Source organism: Phaseolus vulgaris, chromosome 2 (assembly GCF_051622355.1).
Source record: "Phaseolus vulgaris cultivar YP4 chromosome 2, ASM5162235v1, whole genome shotgun sequence".
In the NCBI taxonomy this organism is placed as follows: Eukaryota; Viridiplantae; Streptophyta; class Magnoliopsida; order Fabales; family Fabaceae; genus Phaseolus; species Phaseolus vulgaris.
In genome coordinates, this window is record NC_143499.1 from 36665083 (window position 1) to 36685777 (window position 20695).

Genomic DNA, 20695 nt, shown 5'->3' on the forward strand with positions numbered 1-20695 from the left:
ATTTTACGTAAACTTATCAAATAATAAATGACACTTAAATAAATAAAAAAAACCAAGAGTGTTCCTTCTACAAACATTCTTGCTTTGAGAGAAGCTAATACACATTAGAAACATTAATAATTTGCTTAGCTTAAAGATTTGTCTGACATTATTTTTAATTATATATATATATATATATTATAATTACATAAAATTAAACTTTTTTACTCTTTAAGTTAAAGAGTGGAAATAAGGTATGGTATTAATAGCATTGATTTAGCCCTTATTTGGTTAATAAGTAATATGGTAATAGTTGTGTGTTAGAGTGAAATTTGAGAGCATTTAATTTGATGAGAAAAAGAAAGAAAGAAAGAAAGAAAGAAAGAAAGAAACAGAAGTAAAGAGTAAGGAGAAGGAAATGAAAGATTAGTAGTTGGTTGGGTTGGAAAAATGTATAGTGTGCATTTTATTTGAAGCAAGAGAAAGAAAAGGAAGTGGCAACGAACATAAATCACAAAAGAAATTTCTGATTCATTCTAATTTGTTTCTTCATCTGTCTCATTTGAAAGGGAAAATAAAAAAGGTGTTCTTCTTAGTTCCAAATCTTCAACCACTGAGAGAGGGACACCCCCTCCGACATTTTCTCTATTCTTCAAGCAAACTCCTCGTCTCAGATCTCTTGCTCTCTCTAGGGTTTCCCTTTCTCTCTCTGCTATTTATGATCACTCTCTGACGCGCTTCTCTTATCAAATCAGGTGCTTCTGTCTCTTCTCCTTCGTCTCTGGTACGCTTCCGCGATTTCGAATCTTCGATTCCAATGCGCCTGCACCCTCGCTGATTCAGATCTTTTTTGCAGATTGGAAGGATTCCTGTGATTGGAGATGGTGGTTTCGGGGACAATCACGCCGGGGCAGGTGCGTTTCTGCCTCGTTACTACTCTCATTCTTTGATTCGCTTCTTCAAATCTCCAAACTGCCACTGCTCAATGCCTTTCACTTCTGTCTCGTAGTTCTGAGTTGCCATTTCTGTGATCTGCTTGCGTGTTGTGTTGTTTGCAATTTGCATCTGATCGTTAACAAGTAGCGGGTTGTTCAATTTGATGGAGTGAAAAGTTGAGGGAATTCGTTTTTTGAGTTGGAATGAGCGCAATTGTGAGAGTTTGGTTGCTGAACCCGTTTTTTGTGATCTGAAGCAGTGTGTGATAAAATAAGGGTGCACATGTTTTGGGGAAAACCTTTGATCACTTTAACTTGAATGACAGTTTGTTTACGTGCAAGCCAACTGTCATGCTGCTCTCTCAAGTTTGAGAATGTTGACGTGGAGTTTAAAGAAAATATAAATATAGTTTTTTGTTTGATGAAGAATACGTTTGTGATTAGTGACTCAATTTTGCTATATTGTACTGGGACGGACCTCTTTTCCAGCTTCTGATCAATGTCGAGAATTAAAATATTTATGCTAATATTTTGGGATGTCACTTTTTTAATCGAGCTTGGCTTTATGTCCTCAGGTGTCTTTCTTGCTGGGGGTTATTCCAGTTTTTGTTTCATGGATGTACTCAGAATACTTGGACTACAAGAAACCCTCTTCTCCTCCCAAAGTGTAAGTTCCTTCGCTGTCACAATAAAGCAAATTATGTTGACTTTACTAGTTTGGGGTGTTAAAGTTCATTGCTGGAATATATACATATACAACTTCCCCTCTTCTATTTGACCATTTCTTTCCGCAACTGGATGGACGTTGTTGTGGAGGGAGATCACGATGAAGAAGATAAAAGTAGATAACTATGATCTCATATGTAGTGATGTAATCTGCATTGGTAAAGGGAAAATATTTTGAAGTAGGTAGTATAGGTTTTGGGGATAGATGATGGTTCAGAAATCAATTAGCAGCATTAATCATCAAATTTTCAAATTTACAACACCCCTCTTTACTTGCAGATCAGAAACTACACGGGATCTTTATTGTAAATATGTGATTATACAAAATCAGTGAACAGATACTTCATAGTTATATATTTAATAAATAGATAGATGATGGTACCTACACGAATTAATGTCTCCTGTGGACATTGATTAAAGTTTTTGTGTCATTCAAACCAAACTGCTATTGAGAATTTGACATTAGAAAGTTGCTTTTTGAACATATACTCCAACTAAGGTGGATGATGGTATCTTTCCATCTGATTTTGATATATTCTAAATTTTTATTTAAACAAATAAACTTTATATATCACTTTTTTTTGGTCAAAGACGTACTTATTTTATTGTGCTACTTTAAAAACTGAACTTCCTACACTAAAGTTTTTTACTCATGGAAAATGTAGTGTTATTTATCCGCAAACATTTTCTGATTCTTAATTTATTTTTTGTGGAGTCCAGTCATTCAGATACTAGTCTTGAAGAGTTGGGGAAGGATGCAATTAAGGAAGATGATCGAGCAATTTTGCTGGAATCAGGGCTTACAAGATCAGCATCAGCAAAATTCCATCCGTCATCTGTCAAATTGAATTTGATTCGGTCATTTTCTATGATAAGAAATTTCATGTGGTTCTTTCTGTTTTCTACCTTTATCTTTAAAGATCCTTACCATTTTACTTGTCATGTGTAGGTTTTTGACCATGGATGATTCTTTCTTGTTAGATAATCGAGCAACTTTGAGGGCAATGTATGTCATGTTTTTGTAAATGACCAAATATAATCTGTTCCACACTTTCTGAATTCTGAAAACGTATTTACAACATTTTTTAGGTCCGAATTTGGGCTGATTCTGTTTTATTTCTACATATGTGATCGGACCAACATACTTGGAGATTCCAACAAGGTACTTTTATACCAGTTATTATGTTTCCACTAGGTTTTCTGTGAGCTACAACTTGAAATATTGTTTTGAAGAGTATGCATAAAGGAACCTTTTCTTCTTCCAAGACATATTCAGTTTTTGTATGCCTTATAATTATTTGCTTTTTAGTTTTCACACTTTTTTGTTATTAATTTTTCTTTTTAATATTTATAATTAATTCATATCCCTTTTGACATGTGGCCATGATTGCTCGCAAACTAAATTGAAAACCATGTTATCTTTAAAAAGTTTCACCTTCAGTGTAATTTTTTTCTTTGGTAGTTTTTACACTATTCTTATTTCATGATTTATGATTTCATAGCTCAATACACTTTTATTTGTCAATGTTTTTTGCTTTATCATTGCTTTTCACCTGGTTTGTTATGATTTATTCCATGATCGAGGGAGGCTTGACTTGGGAAAACATATCTTGTAACATGTTTTACTTGTACTGTTTTACACTTAGCTTAATTCACAATTCATAACTTCATAGCCCAACGAACTTTTATGCAATATTTTTTGTTCAACCATCGCAATCTTCCTTGGTTAGATATATACTGTGCACTGTCATGATTTGGGAATGCTTAATATGTTATCTAAAGATACATGTTTAAATCTGCACTAGTGATCTATATATTAAATCATTATATATTTATATGATTTAAAACTAATAATTTTCTTTACTTGCTTGACAATTTTTTTTTCTCTGGACAGAACTATAGTCGGGATCTTTTCATCTTCCTCTACCTTCTTCTGATTATAGTTTCAGCTTTGAGTTCATTGAAGAAACATAATGACACAACATCGTTTTCTGGAAAAAACATACTTTACCTTAATCGGCATCAAACAGAGGAGTGGAAAGGATGGATGCAGGTAAGCTCACCTTTTTGTTTGAAGTCAAAAACTTGTAAACAAAGATGCTATATTTTATTCTTACCTCTAAAAAATATTATTTAAAGTATTTGCTTAATCCTTTCTTTTGTTTGATGTGTTATACTGGAATAATCATTGTTATACCTTGTGCAATTTCCTACTTCTAGAAAAAAATGTTGCAACAAAGTTATTATCCCAGTAGGTGAGATTGACTGACTGATTGACTAGATGAATTTGTAGATCTTTTTGGCATAAAACCAAACTGACTTTCCACAATGCTAGTATCTTATATTAATCTTGCTCATTCACCTTTTCCAGTTAATTCATAGTGCGAATTTATGGCCAATGCCGAGAAGCCACTGTGAAAATTGGAGCTATTTGATTATGTGTGATTTTGATGGAAATTAAGGCTTTTGTAGTTATTGAAATGAAATTAAAGTTGATGTATATTGTATATTGCTTTCAAAAATGCCATAATTCATTAGAAACTACTTTTTAAATTGTCTGTCAGTTCTATGTACTGATTCTGTTCAAGCTTTTGTTCCATTTGTTCAGGTCCTCTTTTTAATGTATCATTATTTTGCTGCAACGGAGATATACAATGCAATACGTGTTTTCATTGCTGCATATGTTTGGATGACTGGATTTGGCAACTTCTCCTATTATTATGTCAGAAAAGATTTTAGTCTTGCACGTTTTGCTCAGGTAAATGAGTTCTTGACCTTGATTACAATTTTTATTATACTTGATGTGCCAGTGTCTATCCTTTTCCCGTCACTCTTTTTGCATAAACAATGTACCTAACTCATTAAAATTCCATGCAGATGATGTGGCGGCTTAATTTTTTTGTGGCCTTCTGCTGTATTGTGCTTAACAATGACTATATGCTCTACTATATATGTCCAATGCACACTCTTTTCACTTTGATGGTGTATGGAGCATTGGGTATATATAACAAGTATAATGAAGTTCCCTCTGTGATAGCTGCAAAGATTCTGGCATGCTTTCTTGTGGTGATCTTGATTTGGGAAATCCCTGGATTCTTTGAGATATTTTGGAGCCCATTTGCTTTCTTTTTGGGTGAGTAATGTTATACGAAACTTGTACTTCTCTTTTATTGGTTCAACTTTTGGTTTTGCTCATTTTGCTGTGACTCTTATTTAGTACTCACATTTCTGAGCTTGCCATCTGGATCAACTAGACCAACTCAATAGCCTCAAACTTGCTCTTTTTCACCCCTAGACCCTAAAAATTTGTGGGCCTTGAATTGAATGGTTATACTGTGCTTAAAATTGTAGAAGCTTGCCTTTTGTTAACTGTAATTGCAATCAACGTGATAAAATAATTCTTAGATTTTGGGTCCAACTCATCCCTACAAAATTGGCTTGTAAATTGACGAGTGCATAAACTTCGTTAGTTCTTGTTATGGCTCTATTTGTAGTCAATGTGGGACTTGGGTTTTTCAAAATAATAATGTCATTTCCAAAATGATAGTAATATATATTTATGTCAAAGGCACTCTATTTTATAAAAATAATCTATTGATATGGTTGTTCTCTCTCCCTTAGGTGGATGCTTATGTATGTAGTCTGTTTACACTTTTCTAGTCGATTTGCAAATTTGATCTTACATGATGTTTACTGGAAATGCATAACTTTAACTTTTGTGTGGCAGGTTATACCGATCCTGCAAAGCCAGATCTCCCTCGAATGCACGAGTGGCATTTTAGATCTGGGCTTGATCGCTACATCTGGATAATTGGAATGATTTATGCGTACTTTCACCCTAATGTAATCTCGAAAACTAGCTTGTGTGGGGGCCATTGCTCTTTTTTTTTTCTTTTTATAATATTTGGTCCAGTTATTTTAAGTATTAAATATTTCACCATCTCAGGTTGAGAAATGGATGGAAAAATTGGAAGAGAGTGAAGTCAAGAGGAGAGTTACCATCAAAACTGGCATTGTTTCTGCTGCACTATTTGTGAGTTACATTTCATACAATAAATTGATAAGATTCATGGTTTTCTATTTTCTTATTTTATTACTTCAATATTCTTTGATGTAGACCAAGAATGGTAAACAATAACATCTCTTTTTCATTTATCTTTTCTAGGTTGGGTACTTATGGTATGAATACATATACAAGCTGGACAAGGTCTCATACAACAAACTCCACCCTTACACCTCATGGATTCCAATTACGTTAGTGTTATCTTTTTCTTTTATTCCTTTTGTTGTTCTCTATGTTTTCTTTGTTTCCTTACTTTATGCTTGGAAGATAGGAATCCTAGAGTAACATATGAGATGTGATTATATTTTTGTTTTCATCTCCTTCTATTGATTCTTCTATTTATTATTTTTATTATGTTCAGTGTATACATTTGCCTGAGGAATTTCAGTCAGCGGCTTCGAAATTTCTCTTTGACCCTCTTTGCGTAAGTGTTCTTTACCTTAGTTATTGAAATTTCATGTTGATTGGTTTTAGCACATTTTTTTTTATTTGGTGACAGCTATCAGTTTTTTTTGGTTCTTAATTTCCTCTATTTTTGTATCAGGTGGCTTGGCAAGGTTACTTTGGAGACATACATTTCCCAGTTTCATATTTGGTTAAGGTGTGTATGCATACTGAATCCTTCTCCCTATGTTATGATGAATCAAATAACATTTATTTGCTTCATATTTTCATTGCTGAATATCCTTTAATTGGAACTATTATTTTATGTTTAGCGATGGCCCAGCTCAATAGCAATAGTGCTTAGCTAATTTCATTAGATTTTTTATCACGTTTTAGTTTCAGTAGTGCCTGCAGTTAGTCATGCTTTGAGAGACTGGAATTCGCATGTATAGATGAATTTTTCAGCATGGATATTGTTATTTTATTGTTCTTTTTGTTGCATCTTTATAACTTAGTATATTGGATGAAAAATACATAGGAAAATATTATATTGGACATAAACTTGTGAACAAACTTCACCTCAGTAAGAGCGTACTTCATAACTTCCTCTTTTCATGCAGATCTAACATGCCAAATGGACAGCCCAAATGGCTTCTTTGTCTTATACCGGAGTATCCTATGCTCAATTTCATGCTTACAACTGCTATATACGTTTTTGTATGGATCTTTCTTCTTTCCTTCCATATGTTTATTTTTCTTATTTGTATTTAAGTCTCATGAAAGACATCATACTAATTACTAAGTTGCACTGCTATTTTGACATGATTTGCAGGTATCTCATCGACTTTTTGAATTAACAAATACACTTAAGTCGGTGTTCGTACCTACAAAAGACAATCGGCGGCTGCTGCATAATTTTATTACTGGAATTGTCATTTGCCTTTCTCTGTATTGCATCTCACTTATTCTGCTTCTGATTCCTCATTCAACGGTAAGCCTCTATTTTGCTTTATAAAGGGATATTTCTTTGATACTTTATCGGGAATCTTAGGAAAGGATATTACATTATGTAATATCTCGGTGCTTGGGTGCTTGTTCATGTTAAAGCTTCAAAATTGAATATCAAGTATGAAGTTTGCTAATGATTTTTCAAAACAGAAGTGGGGGAGGGTGGATCAAAGATGCTTTCTCAATTTCTTAAATTTATATAATAATTGGAAATTTCTTTGATACTGACAGGTTTGAAATTCAAGACACCAAAGAGAGATTCCACAGACAGTTTCCATTTGGATTGGCCATGGTGAAAAAATGTGGATTAAAATTAGGGTACTGGGAAACGTGGAATCTCTTTTTTGGAGCAATGTTTCTGTAGTTGTGGGGGAAGTAGTGTCAAAGAAGGCATCAAATATGAACGTTGAGTGTTGGTTTGCATCGGAGGTTGGCAGACGAAAGGGGAGATTAACCCCGAAGGAATTTGAACCAATTTTCTATAAATTCATTTGTGCTCACACATAAAAGGTAGGATCGTGATACAAATCCCGTCTTGGCTTCGAAGAAATTCAAGATTCATTTCAGTACCTGTTCCTGTTTAATTTTCATTGCCATTTTTTGACTTGTTCGTCTTTGAAGGATAAGGAAATATATGTATATTCTTTTTTACAATCTTACCAGAAACGCGTTGTCCTACCCATGTAACAATAGTTTTGTTTAATGGCTATAAGTGCAAGTATAGTGTTCCCATTTTTTTTTGGTTCATTGGGGTAGGAGTTGTGGGAATATTCTCAAGCATTACCGATTCCCTTGAATATTCTTTTAATTAATAAAACTACCCTAGTATCTCTCAAGTATTAAATATCATCAATTTAGTTTCTCATTTGAAGTGTTTTTTAAAATTTGAGATGTTGTTTAGGACGATTTTTAATACTTGGAAGGAGTAATAGTGCAGTAATGAATGTCATCGCCCTTCCATAAGTAAAGAACGTCTACTGAAGTGTTCTTAATTTGCTCTTGAAACTATAGATCATGAAACCAGTGTTTATGCATTCGAATTTGAATGACACGAGCCATTTCTAATGGTTTAGTTTGATGTTTGGAGTTTCATATTCAAATTTTGAATGTAAAAATAAAAAAAATTAAAAAATGAGTTGTTCAAAGTAATTTAGCTTAGTTATGAATTCGTTTTTTTATTTGATCTAATAAGAAATCACATGTTCGGACACATCCATATATAGTATTAATTATAATTAAAAAAAATTGTTAAACTCAACTTATCTGTTAAACTTATATTTTCTGTTTTATTTCAATTTATTTTAATTTTTGTAATCTTATTCTTTCTTTTGCGGTGTTACATAACTGCTATATTTAGGTAAATTATGTGTTGTATCTATGCAAAGTTTCAAATAAACTAAATAAGTCATTTAACAAATTCGTATTATTATTATTTTTATAGGTTTTGTTAGTAATAGGAATAAATGGAAAGTTGACATAGATGAAGGTATTAACTTATGAATTCTACTATCAAAATTTATTTTAGTTAAATGTATAGTTAATACTATATTTAAACCGTCATTTATTTAAAATTTTTTATATTGTTATTATAAAGACTTAAAACCACGTGTAAAATTTTTAGGGAGACATAATAAAATCTATATTTAAATTTTAAAGTGACAAAAATAATACAATATTTTTAGCATAATATTACAGCGACTCAAAACATATTTTAGCCTTATATTTATATTGAATAAACTAAAAAATATATAAATTTACTATTTTTATACTACTTTTTAAAAGATAGTTGGTTTTTAAAATAAATATAAATATAAAAGGTTTTTTTGACCATCATGGGGTTATTTTTTTTGCTTTTTACTAAAATGGGATCCGTTTAAAAAAAATTACAAATTTAGGCAAGTCGTGTCAATTTGGGACGACTTCATATGCACAAATCGTCCTAATTAGGCACGATTTTTGTCTTGTCATACTGAAGTTGTGTCAACTTGGCACGACTTCTGCCCTGTCATACTGAAGTCGTGCCAACTTGGCAAGACTTCTGCCACGTCATAATTTTTTTTTTTATTGTTTATATATTGGGTAGTAAGTTATGTAATGTTAAAAATTAATTTGATACATAATTTTATAAGAGTGTTAGTTTTAAGGAACACAAAATTAGAATAATTTACTTCTAGTTCAACTTTATATTTTTATTTTATATCTTGTAATGAATCTTACTAATTTGTTTAGTTATAATTAATCTCTTCTCATCATTACGTGTTTTGTAAAATCATTACTTCTCAATTTATTTATTTTGCAAATTCACAACAATAATTATCTATTTATTTTCCAAATATAATAAATTTTCATTTATCTATTTATTTCCAAATTTAACAATTTTCTTTATTTTTTAATTAATCAAGTTATTGTATTACATTACTGTCAAACATGATCCATACACGATTATCCAAATTTTTGTTCCTTAAAACTAACACTCTTAGAAAATTATGTATCAAATTAATTTTTAACATTACATAACTTATTACCCAATATATAAATAATAAAATAAAATAAAAATATAACGTGACAAAAGTCGTGCCAAGTTGGCATGACTTCAGTATGACAAGGCAGAAGTCGTGCCTAATTGAGACGATTTGTGCATAGAAGTCGTGTCAAATTGGCACGACTTGCCCAAATTTATAATTTTTTTAATCGGACCACATTTTGGTAAAAAGAAAAATTTGTTCAATAAAGAAGATTTGATGTGAATAATGTAAAATAAATGGAATGATAAGTAATATAAATAATTCAACAACTTAAAAAGAAATTCCGAATATAAAAATAAAAGAGATAAATTACCAAGAAAACATCAATAACTTGTATATTGAATTATGAAGATACATACAGTAAAAATAACAGAATCAAAAGTTCAAACAGGGAATCAAAATATCATTAACAACTCTAAAATTAAGTTATACCTATTTACAACACTAATTAAGTTAGTACAATTATTGGAAGTGGGTTTAATAGAAATGTATTGGTCTACATTTGTTTTTTAAGTGTTTGTATTATGATTATGATTACTGGATATTACAAATTCTACAAGTTATCAATATCAACACATTTGAACTCACACTTCAACAAACTTTAAATATTTCAAAACTAGTCAAATAATATGGTTTCATAACAATTTAAAACACAATCTCAATGAATGTGCTAACTTGTTTATAATAAAATTTTGTATAGGAATGTAAATAAGAAAATGTCATTAAAAAGAAAATCATGGATTCTTTTTTTTTTAAGTCGCAACTTATGAAAAGTTTTGAATTTCAAAAAGGTAAAGAAGCAAACCAAATATTTTATAAACGTTTTAAATGAGTATAGAATAAATAAATTTTAAGATAAAATAGTAAATTGGTATTTAATTATTACAATTTGGTGATGAAATTATGTCCTAAAATTAAACAAAAAAACGTTTTTAAATAAGAAAAAACTTAACATTTTCAATTCGCCGTCTGTGGGGATCGAACCCACGACCACGTGGTTAAAAGCCACGCGCTCTACCACTGAGCTAAGACGGCTTGATGTTTATTAATTATTTATTTACTATATAATATATACTCTCATACATTTGATGATTTGTTTTATATATTAATTACCTTTTCAATCCTACTACTTATTTATTTTGTCTCTCTTTTAATAAAACTTTCAACTAATTATACCAATTTAAAAATGTATCACTGTAACATTTTAAACTCCAATTAAGTGCTTCCATCTAAAAAAACAAAATAATGTAAATTAATTTTATAAACTGTAAATTTAAATAGTTAAAGTTTGTCTTATCTATGAATTAGATAATTGATATTTTTTTTATAAATGATTTTATCGCTATTAGATTAAAAGTGTAGGTTTTTAAAAACCGAGAAACTTAACTAAAATATTTTCCATTGGCACCTATACACTATCTTAACATTTTCAAAGTATGAAAACAAGGTCTGAAAAAAGATTATCTTAAAAGTTACTATCAGTTAAAAATGAGGAAGTTGATCTAGAATGTCATGGACTCATGCTTAACTTTCTCTGCAAACCAAATCACAGCCATGCTCTTGCAGAAGAGATGTCAATGAGTTTAAGGCAGCATAAATAGAGTGAGTGTGAGGATGAGTCCTATCACCCGTTATAAAAACGTGCACACCATTCACAAGTTCAATCCAGCTACAACCAGGTCTCTTCTTCACATTTTGTTGCTTCATCGTATGCCTCATCTCTGACACTTCCTCGTATTGACCAACCACTCCATAAACATTTGACATCAGCACATAGTTTCCACAATGGCCTGGTTCAAGTTCAATCACCTTACTAGCAGCAATCTCAGCCAAGTCCTTGTCCTTGTGGAGACGGCATGCTGCTAGCAGAGATCGCCATCCTACAGGATCAGCCTTGAATGGCATTCTCAGCACTAAATCGTAAGCTTCCATGAGCCTCCCTGCCCTACAAAGCATGTCAATCACACAAGTGTAGTGTTCAATGGTTGGAGAAACACCATATTTTGACTCCATTTCTGATAGAAACTCAAGCCCCTCCTTCACCATGCCAGCATGGCTGCACGCAGATAGCAATCCCACAAAACTGATTTCATTAGGTACCATTTGAGCTTGACACATGAGGGAAAAAACATCTAATGCCTCATCACCATAACCGTGCATTGCATAACCTGTGATCATGATGTTCCACGAGGCCATATCCTTCTCCCTCATACTGTCAAAAACGATGCATGCATCTCTCATGTTTCCACATTTTGCATACATGTCCATCAAAGCGTTGTTCAACAAAACATAATCAAAATCATTGTGACTTTCTTCCTTCCCCAACCCATTTACAACCATATACCTATGTATCTCTCTACCATGCATCAACGCTGCAAGATGAGTACAAGCCGGAAGTACTGTTGTAACAGTAACCAAATCAGGCTGAACCCCTTTTACCAGCATTTTATCAAAAAGCCTCAGAGTTCCGTAATGATCACCGCAGTGTTCATGAACTGATATGATAGAATTCCATGAAAAAACATCTCTCTCGAGCATCACCTCAAACACACTCAACGCATCACCAACACATTTACATTTCCCATACATATCAATCAACGCATTAGAAACAACAACACTTGATTCATAACCCCTTTTTGTGACAAACCCATGAACAACACGTCCACTGTCAAAATCCCCTGTCACAGAAAATATCGACAAGACCCCAGTAACAGTGTATCTACAAGGAACTACCCCATTTAGCTCCATCCTCCTAAACACCACCAAAGCCTCCTCAAACCTCCCAATCTGCGCGTACCCATTAACCATTGCATTCCAAAGCACCACATCTCTCACAGGCAACGCCTCAAACACCTCATGTGCATCCCCCACCAACCCAAATTTCAAGTATGTAATAACCAACGCACTGCCAACAAACACATCCAACTCCAGCCCAAGTTTGAACAACAACCCATGAATCTTCCTAATCTCCAAATCCTCCATAATATCGCCACAAGCTCTGATGACACACGGAAAACTGAATTTGTCAGGAACGATACCCAGATGCCTCATTTGCTTAAATAGAGCAAACCCACGTTGGGGAAGGGCATTTGCAAGGAAACCGGCAATGAGAGCGTTGTAGGCAAATACATTTTTGTCAAGATGGGTGGGGTAATTGAAGACTCTGAGGGAGTGGTTGATGAGGGTGCACTTGGAGTACATGTTGATGAGGCTTGTGATGGCGAGTGGGGATCCAAAGAAGGAGTTTTTGAGCAAGTGGGAGTGCAGTTCCTTGCCCTTGGAGAGGTTTGCATTGTGGGCACATGATTGGAGGGTGGCAATGCATGTTTGTACGTTGCAGGAGGGTGAGGTCGAGAAACAGAGCAACCTGCGACAATGTTGTTCTTGTGGGGGTATGTTGAGGGCTCTTATGATTGTTCTTCCATTCATTTAAGTTCCCTTTCCCTCTTTGCAACATCAAACTTCCATGATTTTCTTCAGTAAGCTGCTCTTTTACTCTCTCAAAAATCTATAGTGGACGTTCTTCAAAGGCAACATTTTTTTGTCCTATGATCACCACTGCTTTTGAAACAATAGAATATGCCACATTTGGAAACATTTTTTATCATAATTTTACGCAACAATTTTTAAGTGTTACATTTACGTTTAGGTTATAATTATTTAACCGTGACCACTGCATTTGGATAATTATGTCTTATTCCTTCATACTGTATTTATATTATGTTATTTTTTATTATCTTCATTACTAACAATTTATTGTTAGAGAAAATTAAACTCCGGTTTTCATTAATAAACATAAAATCTATAACCGTTGCACTAGAAAAAAATTCTTTATAATATTACAATTATTATCATTATGATTATTATTATGATTATAATTATTAATAATATTATTAATATGGTTAATGATAATAAAAATAATGTTTATAATAATAATCATAATAATAATATTAACATTATTATTATTATTAATTTTATTAACAACATAATTATTATTATTAATATTAATATCATTAAAGTTATTATTAATGTTATTTTGTATTATCAATATTTTTATTTTTATTATTAATAATAATATTAATAATTTGGATATTGATTTTAGAACTGGGTTTGATTTGGATTTCAAAAAATAGTATAAACTTGTGATTTGGTAATGTGTTAGATAATAAAAAAAGAAGAAGCAAAACATAAGAATTTTTTATTTTTTTAAAATTCCAATGAATTAATTAAATGTAGTTAATATCTATAATTTAAAAAATATGGGATAAAGTAAACACATTTTAAAATGTCCACAATTAAAGATCACATTTTTATTATTTTAGGCCACACTTTTGTAATGTGATTTATTCTTTTTTAAAGGTTATTTTCACAAAATTGTGACTTAAACATCTATATCTATATCTAGAAAAAATGTTGTCTATTGTAATTCATAAGCTACATTTATAAAAATGTTGCATTTTCTATTTTTAGGCCACATTTATATGTATATGACCACTTTTAGACAATGATTTTATTGTTAAGCTCACACATTTAAAAAAAAACTTAAAAATGTATAAGTAATTAACGATTTTATGAACGTGATCTTTAGTAGTTCTTAAACTATATTTGTAAAACCGTTCGTCTTTTCTATATTTAGACAATAATTATATAAGTGTAGTATAATTTTGTATTTTCTAAAATAAAAAATAATGTAATGTACATATTAGACTTTAAAAATAATTTTATACAATGTAACAACTAACTAAGTAATATTTTACTATAAAATCTAGTTTATCTATTTTCATCTCTATTTCATGCTTTGAATGATACTATAATTTTAGTTTTTATAATTTATAGTTTGTTTTAGTTAGAGTTTTTTCTCACTAAGTTTCTTAGCTTACTAAATTAGACATGTATAAAAGATTTTATAGAAAATATTATTTGTGCTAACTTATTTCTCTCCGTAGTGAACTTCAACTATAACATTTCTGATAATATCATGAGCAATTTATGTGTACATTCGTTAGAGGGATATACCAAATATTATAGTTGGAAGTCAAAACTACTTGCAATAAACAAATATATTATGAATCACATGTCATAAGTATAAAGTGTACTCATGCATATCTAATTTTTGATTCGTTTATTAGATCGATTAATAAATTGATAAAAAAGACAAGCTACTTGTTCTTATAGACGTTGGCTAGCTATGATCTTCACCATCATTACCTTATTAAAGGAAAAGATCCCTATTATATATCATTTAAATGTTATACCTAAAGTGATTGCGTGTGTCAAATTATGGGAGTAGTTGATAGTTCAATATCTATAATAATTGGACAAATAGACTTATAAAAGATAAGAAAAATGTTCACTGTATATGCTACTTTTTGACACGATTTCTGTAAGAAATTGTTCGAAGAAAGAGAAATATAAGTATTAAAATGAGTACATTACATATAAAGTATTAAAACGAGACAATGAGATTTAGCTATTTTTATAGATATTGAAATATAAGGTCTTTTAGTGTTAATTTTTTTTATTTGACTCTTTTTTAAAGTATGGGAATGCATTTAAAAATAAATAAAAGTGTAGTTATAATAGTTTATTAGAGAGTTATTAATTTAAAAGCATAGTAGAATAAAGTATATTTAATAAAATCTATAACATGATTATAACACAATTATTAATTTTTTAATTTATGGTTATTTTCATTTTTTAAGTGAATTCTCCTCATAAGAACCATATTCTATACATTTAATATTATACTTTTTATTAAAGTTACCTATAATGTCAAATTTATGAAAGAAGATAAAATCCTATATCGATTAAAAATAAAATTAATTTATTGAATTTTCATATACAATAAGCTTATTCAAGTAAGGACTCTCATATCTCTTGATGGGTGCAAACCTTACAAAGGTTGAGTTAGACTTAAAGTCTACTTATTAAGATGATACTAGTCATCTAGACTTTATCCTAATGAGAGTTAGTTGAAACTATAGTAATCACGTGTCCACTCATAAATATATAATCCCAAGCACGAGTTGAGAAGTCTCGTCGTGAGGAAAATGTGTTAAAAATCGTACAACTAAAAATAAAATCAATTCATAATATATATAAGGGGGGTACCAACCCAACATTTTTTTATCAACAAAGAATAAAATATATTAAATTGGAATATTTAAGGGATGTCCCAACCCATATACAAAAGAAAGATCTAAGGTAGTGTATCCATCCTATTCAAGTATTATTAAAACTCATTCTATGCATCATATACACCAAATAATCATACCTCACTGAATCATATGTCTTTTAAAAGTCTACTTTTAGAATGAGACCTTTCCTTTTCTTTTTGTTTCACCTCATCTACATTTTCATTAGCCACAATTACACTATTCAACATAGAAAAGAAAATTGCGAAAAATCAATGAAACTTAGAAGAACTTTTTTTAATCTATTGGCTATGATTTTTGACAAAATTTTGTAAAAGTAACCAATAAGAGAAATCGGTCTAAATTCTTCTAAAGCTTGAGGTTGTCCGACTTTGGAATGAGAGTAACAAAAGATACATTGCATCCAAGTGGAATTTCCCCTTTCTCCTGGAATTCCTTTATGGGCTCAATCAAAACTTATTTAATTGTACTTCATTAACTCTTTATAAAACTAAAATTGAAGTCATCTAGTCCGGGACTCTTGTTGCTCTCACATTTCCATATCGCTTCTTTTATTTCTAATTCTATAATTTCAATAGTTAAGTGTTGTCTCTTCTAGGATTTTCTATCACCTTCTATTCTCCCAATGATGTCTAAGATTGGCCTCATGCCTCATATTTAACCTAGTTGGGCTTAGGCTAAGTGACTTCTCGATTGAGCGAGTTGGACGAGAAAAAACCCAACTTCTCTATAGTGATCTTGCTTGGGCGAGATTGGGCTCGCTTGGGTGAGTTTCTCTAGAATGCTTCTGGCTTAGGCAAGTTTTTGGGTAAGTTTTGAGCATTCCAACCTTCCATTTCCATTTTGTATATTCTCCTTTAACCCTTTCATCTCCATTTTCTCCAAGAATCCTGAAATTAACATAATTTTGGGAATAAATAGTTCTTATTCATAATATAATCACAAAATACAAAATATTTAAAAAGACTTAAATTCATAAATTAGGAATTAAATTATAATTATTTTATCAATAAATATCCATAAATGTCTGTATTTTAATATGAAATATTATTGAAATATGACACTTATCACTAGTCTTGGTTTTCTTCTCTAATATTTATCACTTGACCCCTCCATTCTTTCTCTAAACCCATTGTCGTTTGATTTCCTCATTAAGCATCATGCCTGACTCTTTCCTTTTCCATACTTGAATTACCTTGGGCTCCCATACTATTGATTATTGTCGTGGATGTCATTCATATCTTCTATACTAGGTCTATTGACATGTAACTTCATATTACTAATTCATATGGTATCTAGACTTTTTTCCATTGCAACAAAAATTTTTATTCCAAAGAATTTGACGAAATAGAAACCTTCACCTCTTTAATTAAGTCTTCTAGCAATGAAAACCTCCTGGAGACTCTCCAATCTTCTAAAAGATTTGCTTATCTCATTCTCCCCAAAGTTCACCAAAAGTGAGAAGAAAAAAAGTGCTATGATCGTTCATCCTCCTTGTCAGATAGGGTCTATATTTAGCCGGTCTAATCTAATACATTGTCATCAATTTGATGAAATAAGATAATTATTTTTGATACCAATTTCACCTAATTTTTATAAAATTAAGTTAAACTTAATGTTTATTTTTTAAAATAAAATTGAATAATTTTAATTAATTTATTGTTACACAATTTTTTTCATCATTATGAGTAATATTAGTAAATATCAATCAATTATTAGATAAGAATATACAAATATAAAGTTTATTTATACCTTTTTATTTCACGTACCTTTTTCTTGATATATGTAAAGGAATCACTACAAGAAAATTATGAAATAGAAACTAATTTTTAGTGGCAAAAAATAATTAGTTGTTATAGTAATTAAATTAGAGACCATTTTAGAGACTAAAAAATTTTTGGTTTCTAAATTAGTTTTTGTTAAATGGTTTCTAAATTGGTAAACAGTTAACAATCAAAGTTTTTACTACCAAATTTAGAAACTAAATAATTGGTAGTTTGGTTGCTAATTAGATACCAGTTTATAAACCATTTAAGAAACTAATTTAGAAACCATTTTTTTTTTAGTTTCTAAAATGATCTCTAATTTAGTTACTATAGTAACTAATTTTTTTTATCTCTAAAATTAATTTTTATTTCATGTTTTTCTTGTAGTGAATACGAATTTCAATAACTAAATTTGTGTGCACATTATTATAATTATTTTTAATATTTTGACAACCCTTATTTTCACGGTTTTTATCAAATAAATAGTATTCAATATTATTTCCACTAGATAGAAAAATGGGCATACTTATTTATCCAATAAATACAGTTAATGACTGTATGTCTTGTGAGGACCATATTAGACAGAGTTGTCGAAAACGAGAAGGAAAATGGCTGCTAACTTTATAATTTGAAAACAAAAACAGTTCCATGATGAAAAAGAAAGTAGTTATTTTTTTTAAAAAAAAAGAAACCTTTAATAGCTCTATTATTGTGTTATTGTTAAATTTGTACCAATTAGGAAATTAACTTTGGGAGAAAAAATTATAATGTTAAATGTCCTTTATCGAATATCTTTGATTCAACTTTTTTTCCCCGTTCAATTTAAAAAGGTGTGAGGTAGGTGGGGCAAAGATATTCCAATGCTTAAGTCAACTAGAGTGTCAATATGAATTTGTGTATTTGTGTATTTTAAACTAAAAAAGTCATTACCTTTTATTTGTAGGGTCCTCCTTTATTTATAGTTTTTTTTGACATTCTTTCCTAATAACCTTGTACTAAACTCAATAAACCATTAATGAGATTTTGTAATTCCTAATTTAAATTAGTCTAATTAATTGATAAAATTTCCGTTTCTTACATTTCTTGGCCGAGTGACCTTTCGTCCTTGTTGAGCATTCGACCTATTAAACCCGAGGAGGATATATAACATTAGTATTATACATGTAAAACTATAATATAAATAATAGCATTAGTATTATACATGAAAAACTGTAATATAAATAATACAATGTAGATGCAATGTAAACTTTTTAAAGAATTAGAACCTGGAAAAAGTGTTATATATGTCAAGATTAGCATCTTAAAAGTGTTTAAAAAGTTGATAACTATCCAAACTTCACTGTACTATTAATCTTTCCAACACCATACCCCGTTCTCCACGAGTATATGTTCACAATATCGTTATCATTGTGTTTTTTTCCCTTTGTATTCTTTCTTAATTTATCTTTTGTGTGGGTTTAACCAATACTATATCGTCCTTTCGGAATAGACAAGAAAAAGGAAAGCAAAATTGGTTGTTTTGTTTTGGTCAAAAAGGAAAAAAAATTGTTTAGTTCCAAGAGAAAAAAAGATGATCATGTACACACGTACGCCCCTCTTAGAAGACCAAATTTGTTAGACTCATGAAAAGGGTTCAAAAACCATGGAATGCATGCTCACTATAAAGGAGTCAATGTTTAAAAAGGGTTACTTATTTAATAACACATTATCCTTTAAATTAGGAACCGCATTTAACATTTCCATTATAAAATTAGCAATATATATATATATATATATATATATATATATATATATGTGAATAGAGATGTTCAAATGAGCCAATTTAAGAGTCGGGATAATAATGAAAGAACTAAAAAAAAGCTGACTTCTTAATGAGCTAGAAATTTTGTAACCATGCTTAATTCAATATAAATTTGACTTATTTTAAATATATTTTGTCCTCACAACTTCTTTTATATATTTATTGTAGTACAATCAAAAGTATACTGATTGGATTTACTTATTTATATTTAATCTATCTAACTAAACATTAACTATAATTAAAAATAATAATATTATATAAATAAAAATAAATATGAAAATGTTAACTTACATAATTTGCAAATAAATATGTTGAAGATTCAAACTATTCAAAAATTATATTGAACAACATTTCAATCTTAAAAAAATAAAAGTATCAATCTAAATAATTAAAAATAATAAATAATTATAATGAAAAAACTGTAAAGAGTTGTTATTAGTAAATTATGGATAAACCATCTTCAACTCGACTCAAATCTGTTTAATTCGTAAAGTTTCAATTTAATACACATTTTAAACAAATATTTTTCCAATGCAACTCAACTTAGAATCCATGATAAATTAAATTGTCTCTTGTTTTAACTTATTTTAATACTCCTTTATCAAAATAGAAATGTGAATCTCTTTTACGAAAAGGAAGGAAGGAGGTAACATAAGAGATAATCAAACTATAAAATAAGATTTTTTTTTTAAAATTTAATAGTAAAATTGTAAAGATATGTATATGTATAAGAGTTCAATCACAACATATTTAATTTATTATTTATTGTTAATAAAAAAATATTTATATAAGCTATTCCAAGTATTATGTTTATGTAGACCCCTAATTATTGTTAGTGTCTTTACTCTCGAGTCATTCTCTCAAATTACTGTCATAAACCAATATATAAAATGTTTTAGGCTTTGTTTGCAAAAGTACATGAATTATTCTATATTAAATATTTGACACCCACCCTCATGAATTATTCTACATGAACTCTAATACTAGGCCAAGGATTCCAATATCATGCCATGGACTCATATCAATATATAAATAATTTTCAATTAGGTCTCTAACAAATAAATAACTCATATAGCTTCAATAGAATCACAGCTCTTCTGCATATATAATTGTCCTACAAAATTGTAGCATTCAAAGTGTTTATTTGTAAAATAGAACACATTATTGAGATCAAAAGTATTGAACACTCTGTAAACAGTTTTTTTTTTAATTATTATCAAGAAACAATAATGGAATTAATTAATTAATAAAGGGAGTAACATTTTTTAAGTTAGAAGAAAAATGAATGATTTTAACAATTTCAGGAATTAATTAATGAGAGGTTTCTAACCAATCACTTGAATCGAGATAGGC

The 20695-nt window shown here is 30.0% G+C and overlaps 2 protein-coding genes and 1 non-coding gene across 4 annotated transcripts; 1 reads left to right on the forward strand and 2 right to left on the reverse strand.

The window, feature by feature from the left end:
- Positions 1–272: 272 nt before the first annotated feature.
- On the forward strand, positions 273–7931 carry LOC137809572 (protein REDUCED WALL ACETYLATION 3). Of its 2 annotated transcripts, none has more exons than XM_068610682.1 (17): positions 273–763; positions 836–893; positions 1490–1581; positions 2361–2498; positions 2590–2646; positions 2730–2802; positions 3535–3693; positions 4249–4398; positions 4518–4773; positions 5368–5483; positions 5587–5673; positions 5806–5894; positions 6065–6127; positions 6248–6304; positions 6708–6804; positions 6920–7078; positions 7327–7931. In XM_068610682.1, the coding sequence occupies exons 2-17, from the start codon at positions 861–863 to the stop codon at positions 7330–7332; spliced, it is 1632 nt and encodes a 543-aa protein (XP_068466783.1). In that variant the 5' UTR covers positions 273–763; positions 836–860; the 3' UTR covers positions 7333–7931. The 2 variants fall into 2 exon arrangements, with proteins under 2 accessions (XP_068466783.1, XP_068466784.1); XM_068610683.1 differs by having other exon boundaries at positions 276–734.
- Positions 7932–10583: 2652 nt separating this feature from the next.
- On the reverse strand, positions 10584–10655 carry TRNAK-UUU (transfer RNA lysine (anticodon UUU)). The gene has a single exon. It is a non-coding gene; the product is annotated as a tRNA-Lys (tRNA).
- A 415-nt stretch (positions 10656–11070) lies between these two features.
- Positions 11071–13188, reverse strand: LOC137809571 (Pentatricopeptide repeat (PPR) superfamily protein). The gene has a single exon (XM_068610681.2). The coding sequence runs from the start codon at positions 13047–13049 to the stop codon at positions 11145–11147; it is 1905 nt and encodes a 634-aa protein (XP_068466782.1). The 5' UTR covers positions 13050–13188; the 3' UTR covers positions 11071–11144.
- Positions 13189–20695: the final 7507 nt, after the last annotated feature.

Coding starts and splice junctions, on each gene's coding strand:
- LOC137809571 (XM_068610681.2), bottom strand. CDS start 13,049: ATGAATGGAAGAACAATCATAAGAGCCCTCAACATACCCCCACAAGAA.
- LOC137809572 (XM_068610682.1), top strand. CDS start 861: ATGGTGGTTTCGGGGACAATCACGCCGGGGCAG. Junction 6,128..6,247: donor TTCTCTTTGACCCTCTTTGC/GTAAGTGTTCTT, acceptor TTTTTGTATCAG/GTGGCTTGGCAAGGTTACTT. Junction 6,305..6,707: donor CAGTTTCATATTTGGTTAAG/GTGTGTATGCAT, acceptor CTTTTCATGCAG/ATCTAACATGCCAAATGGAC.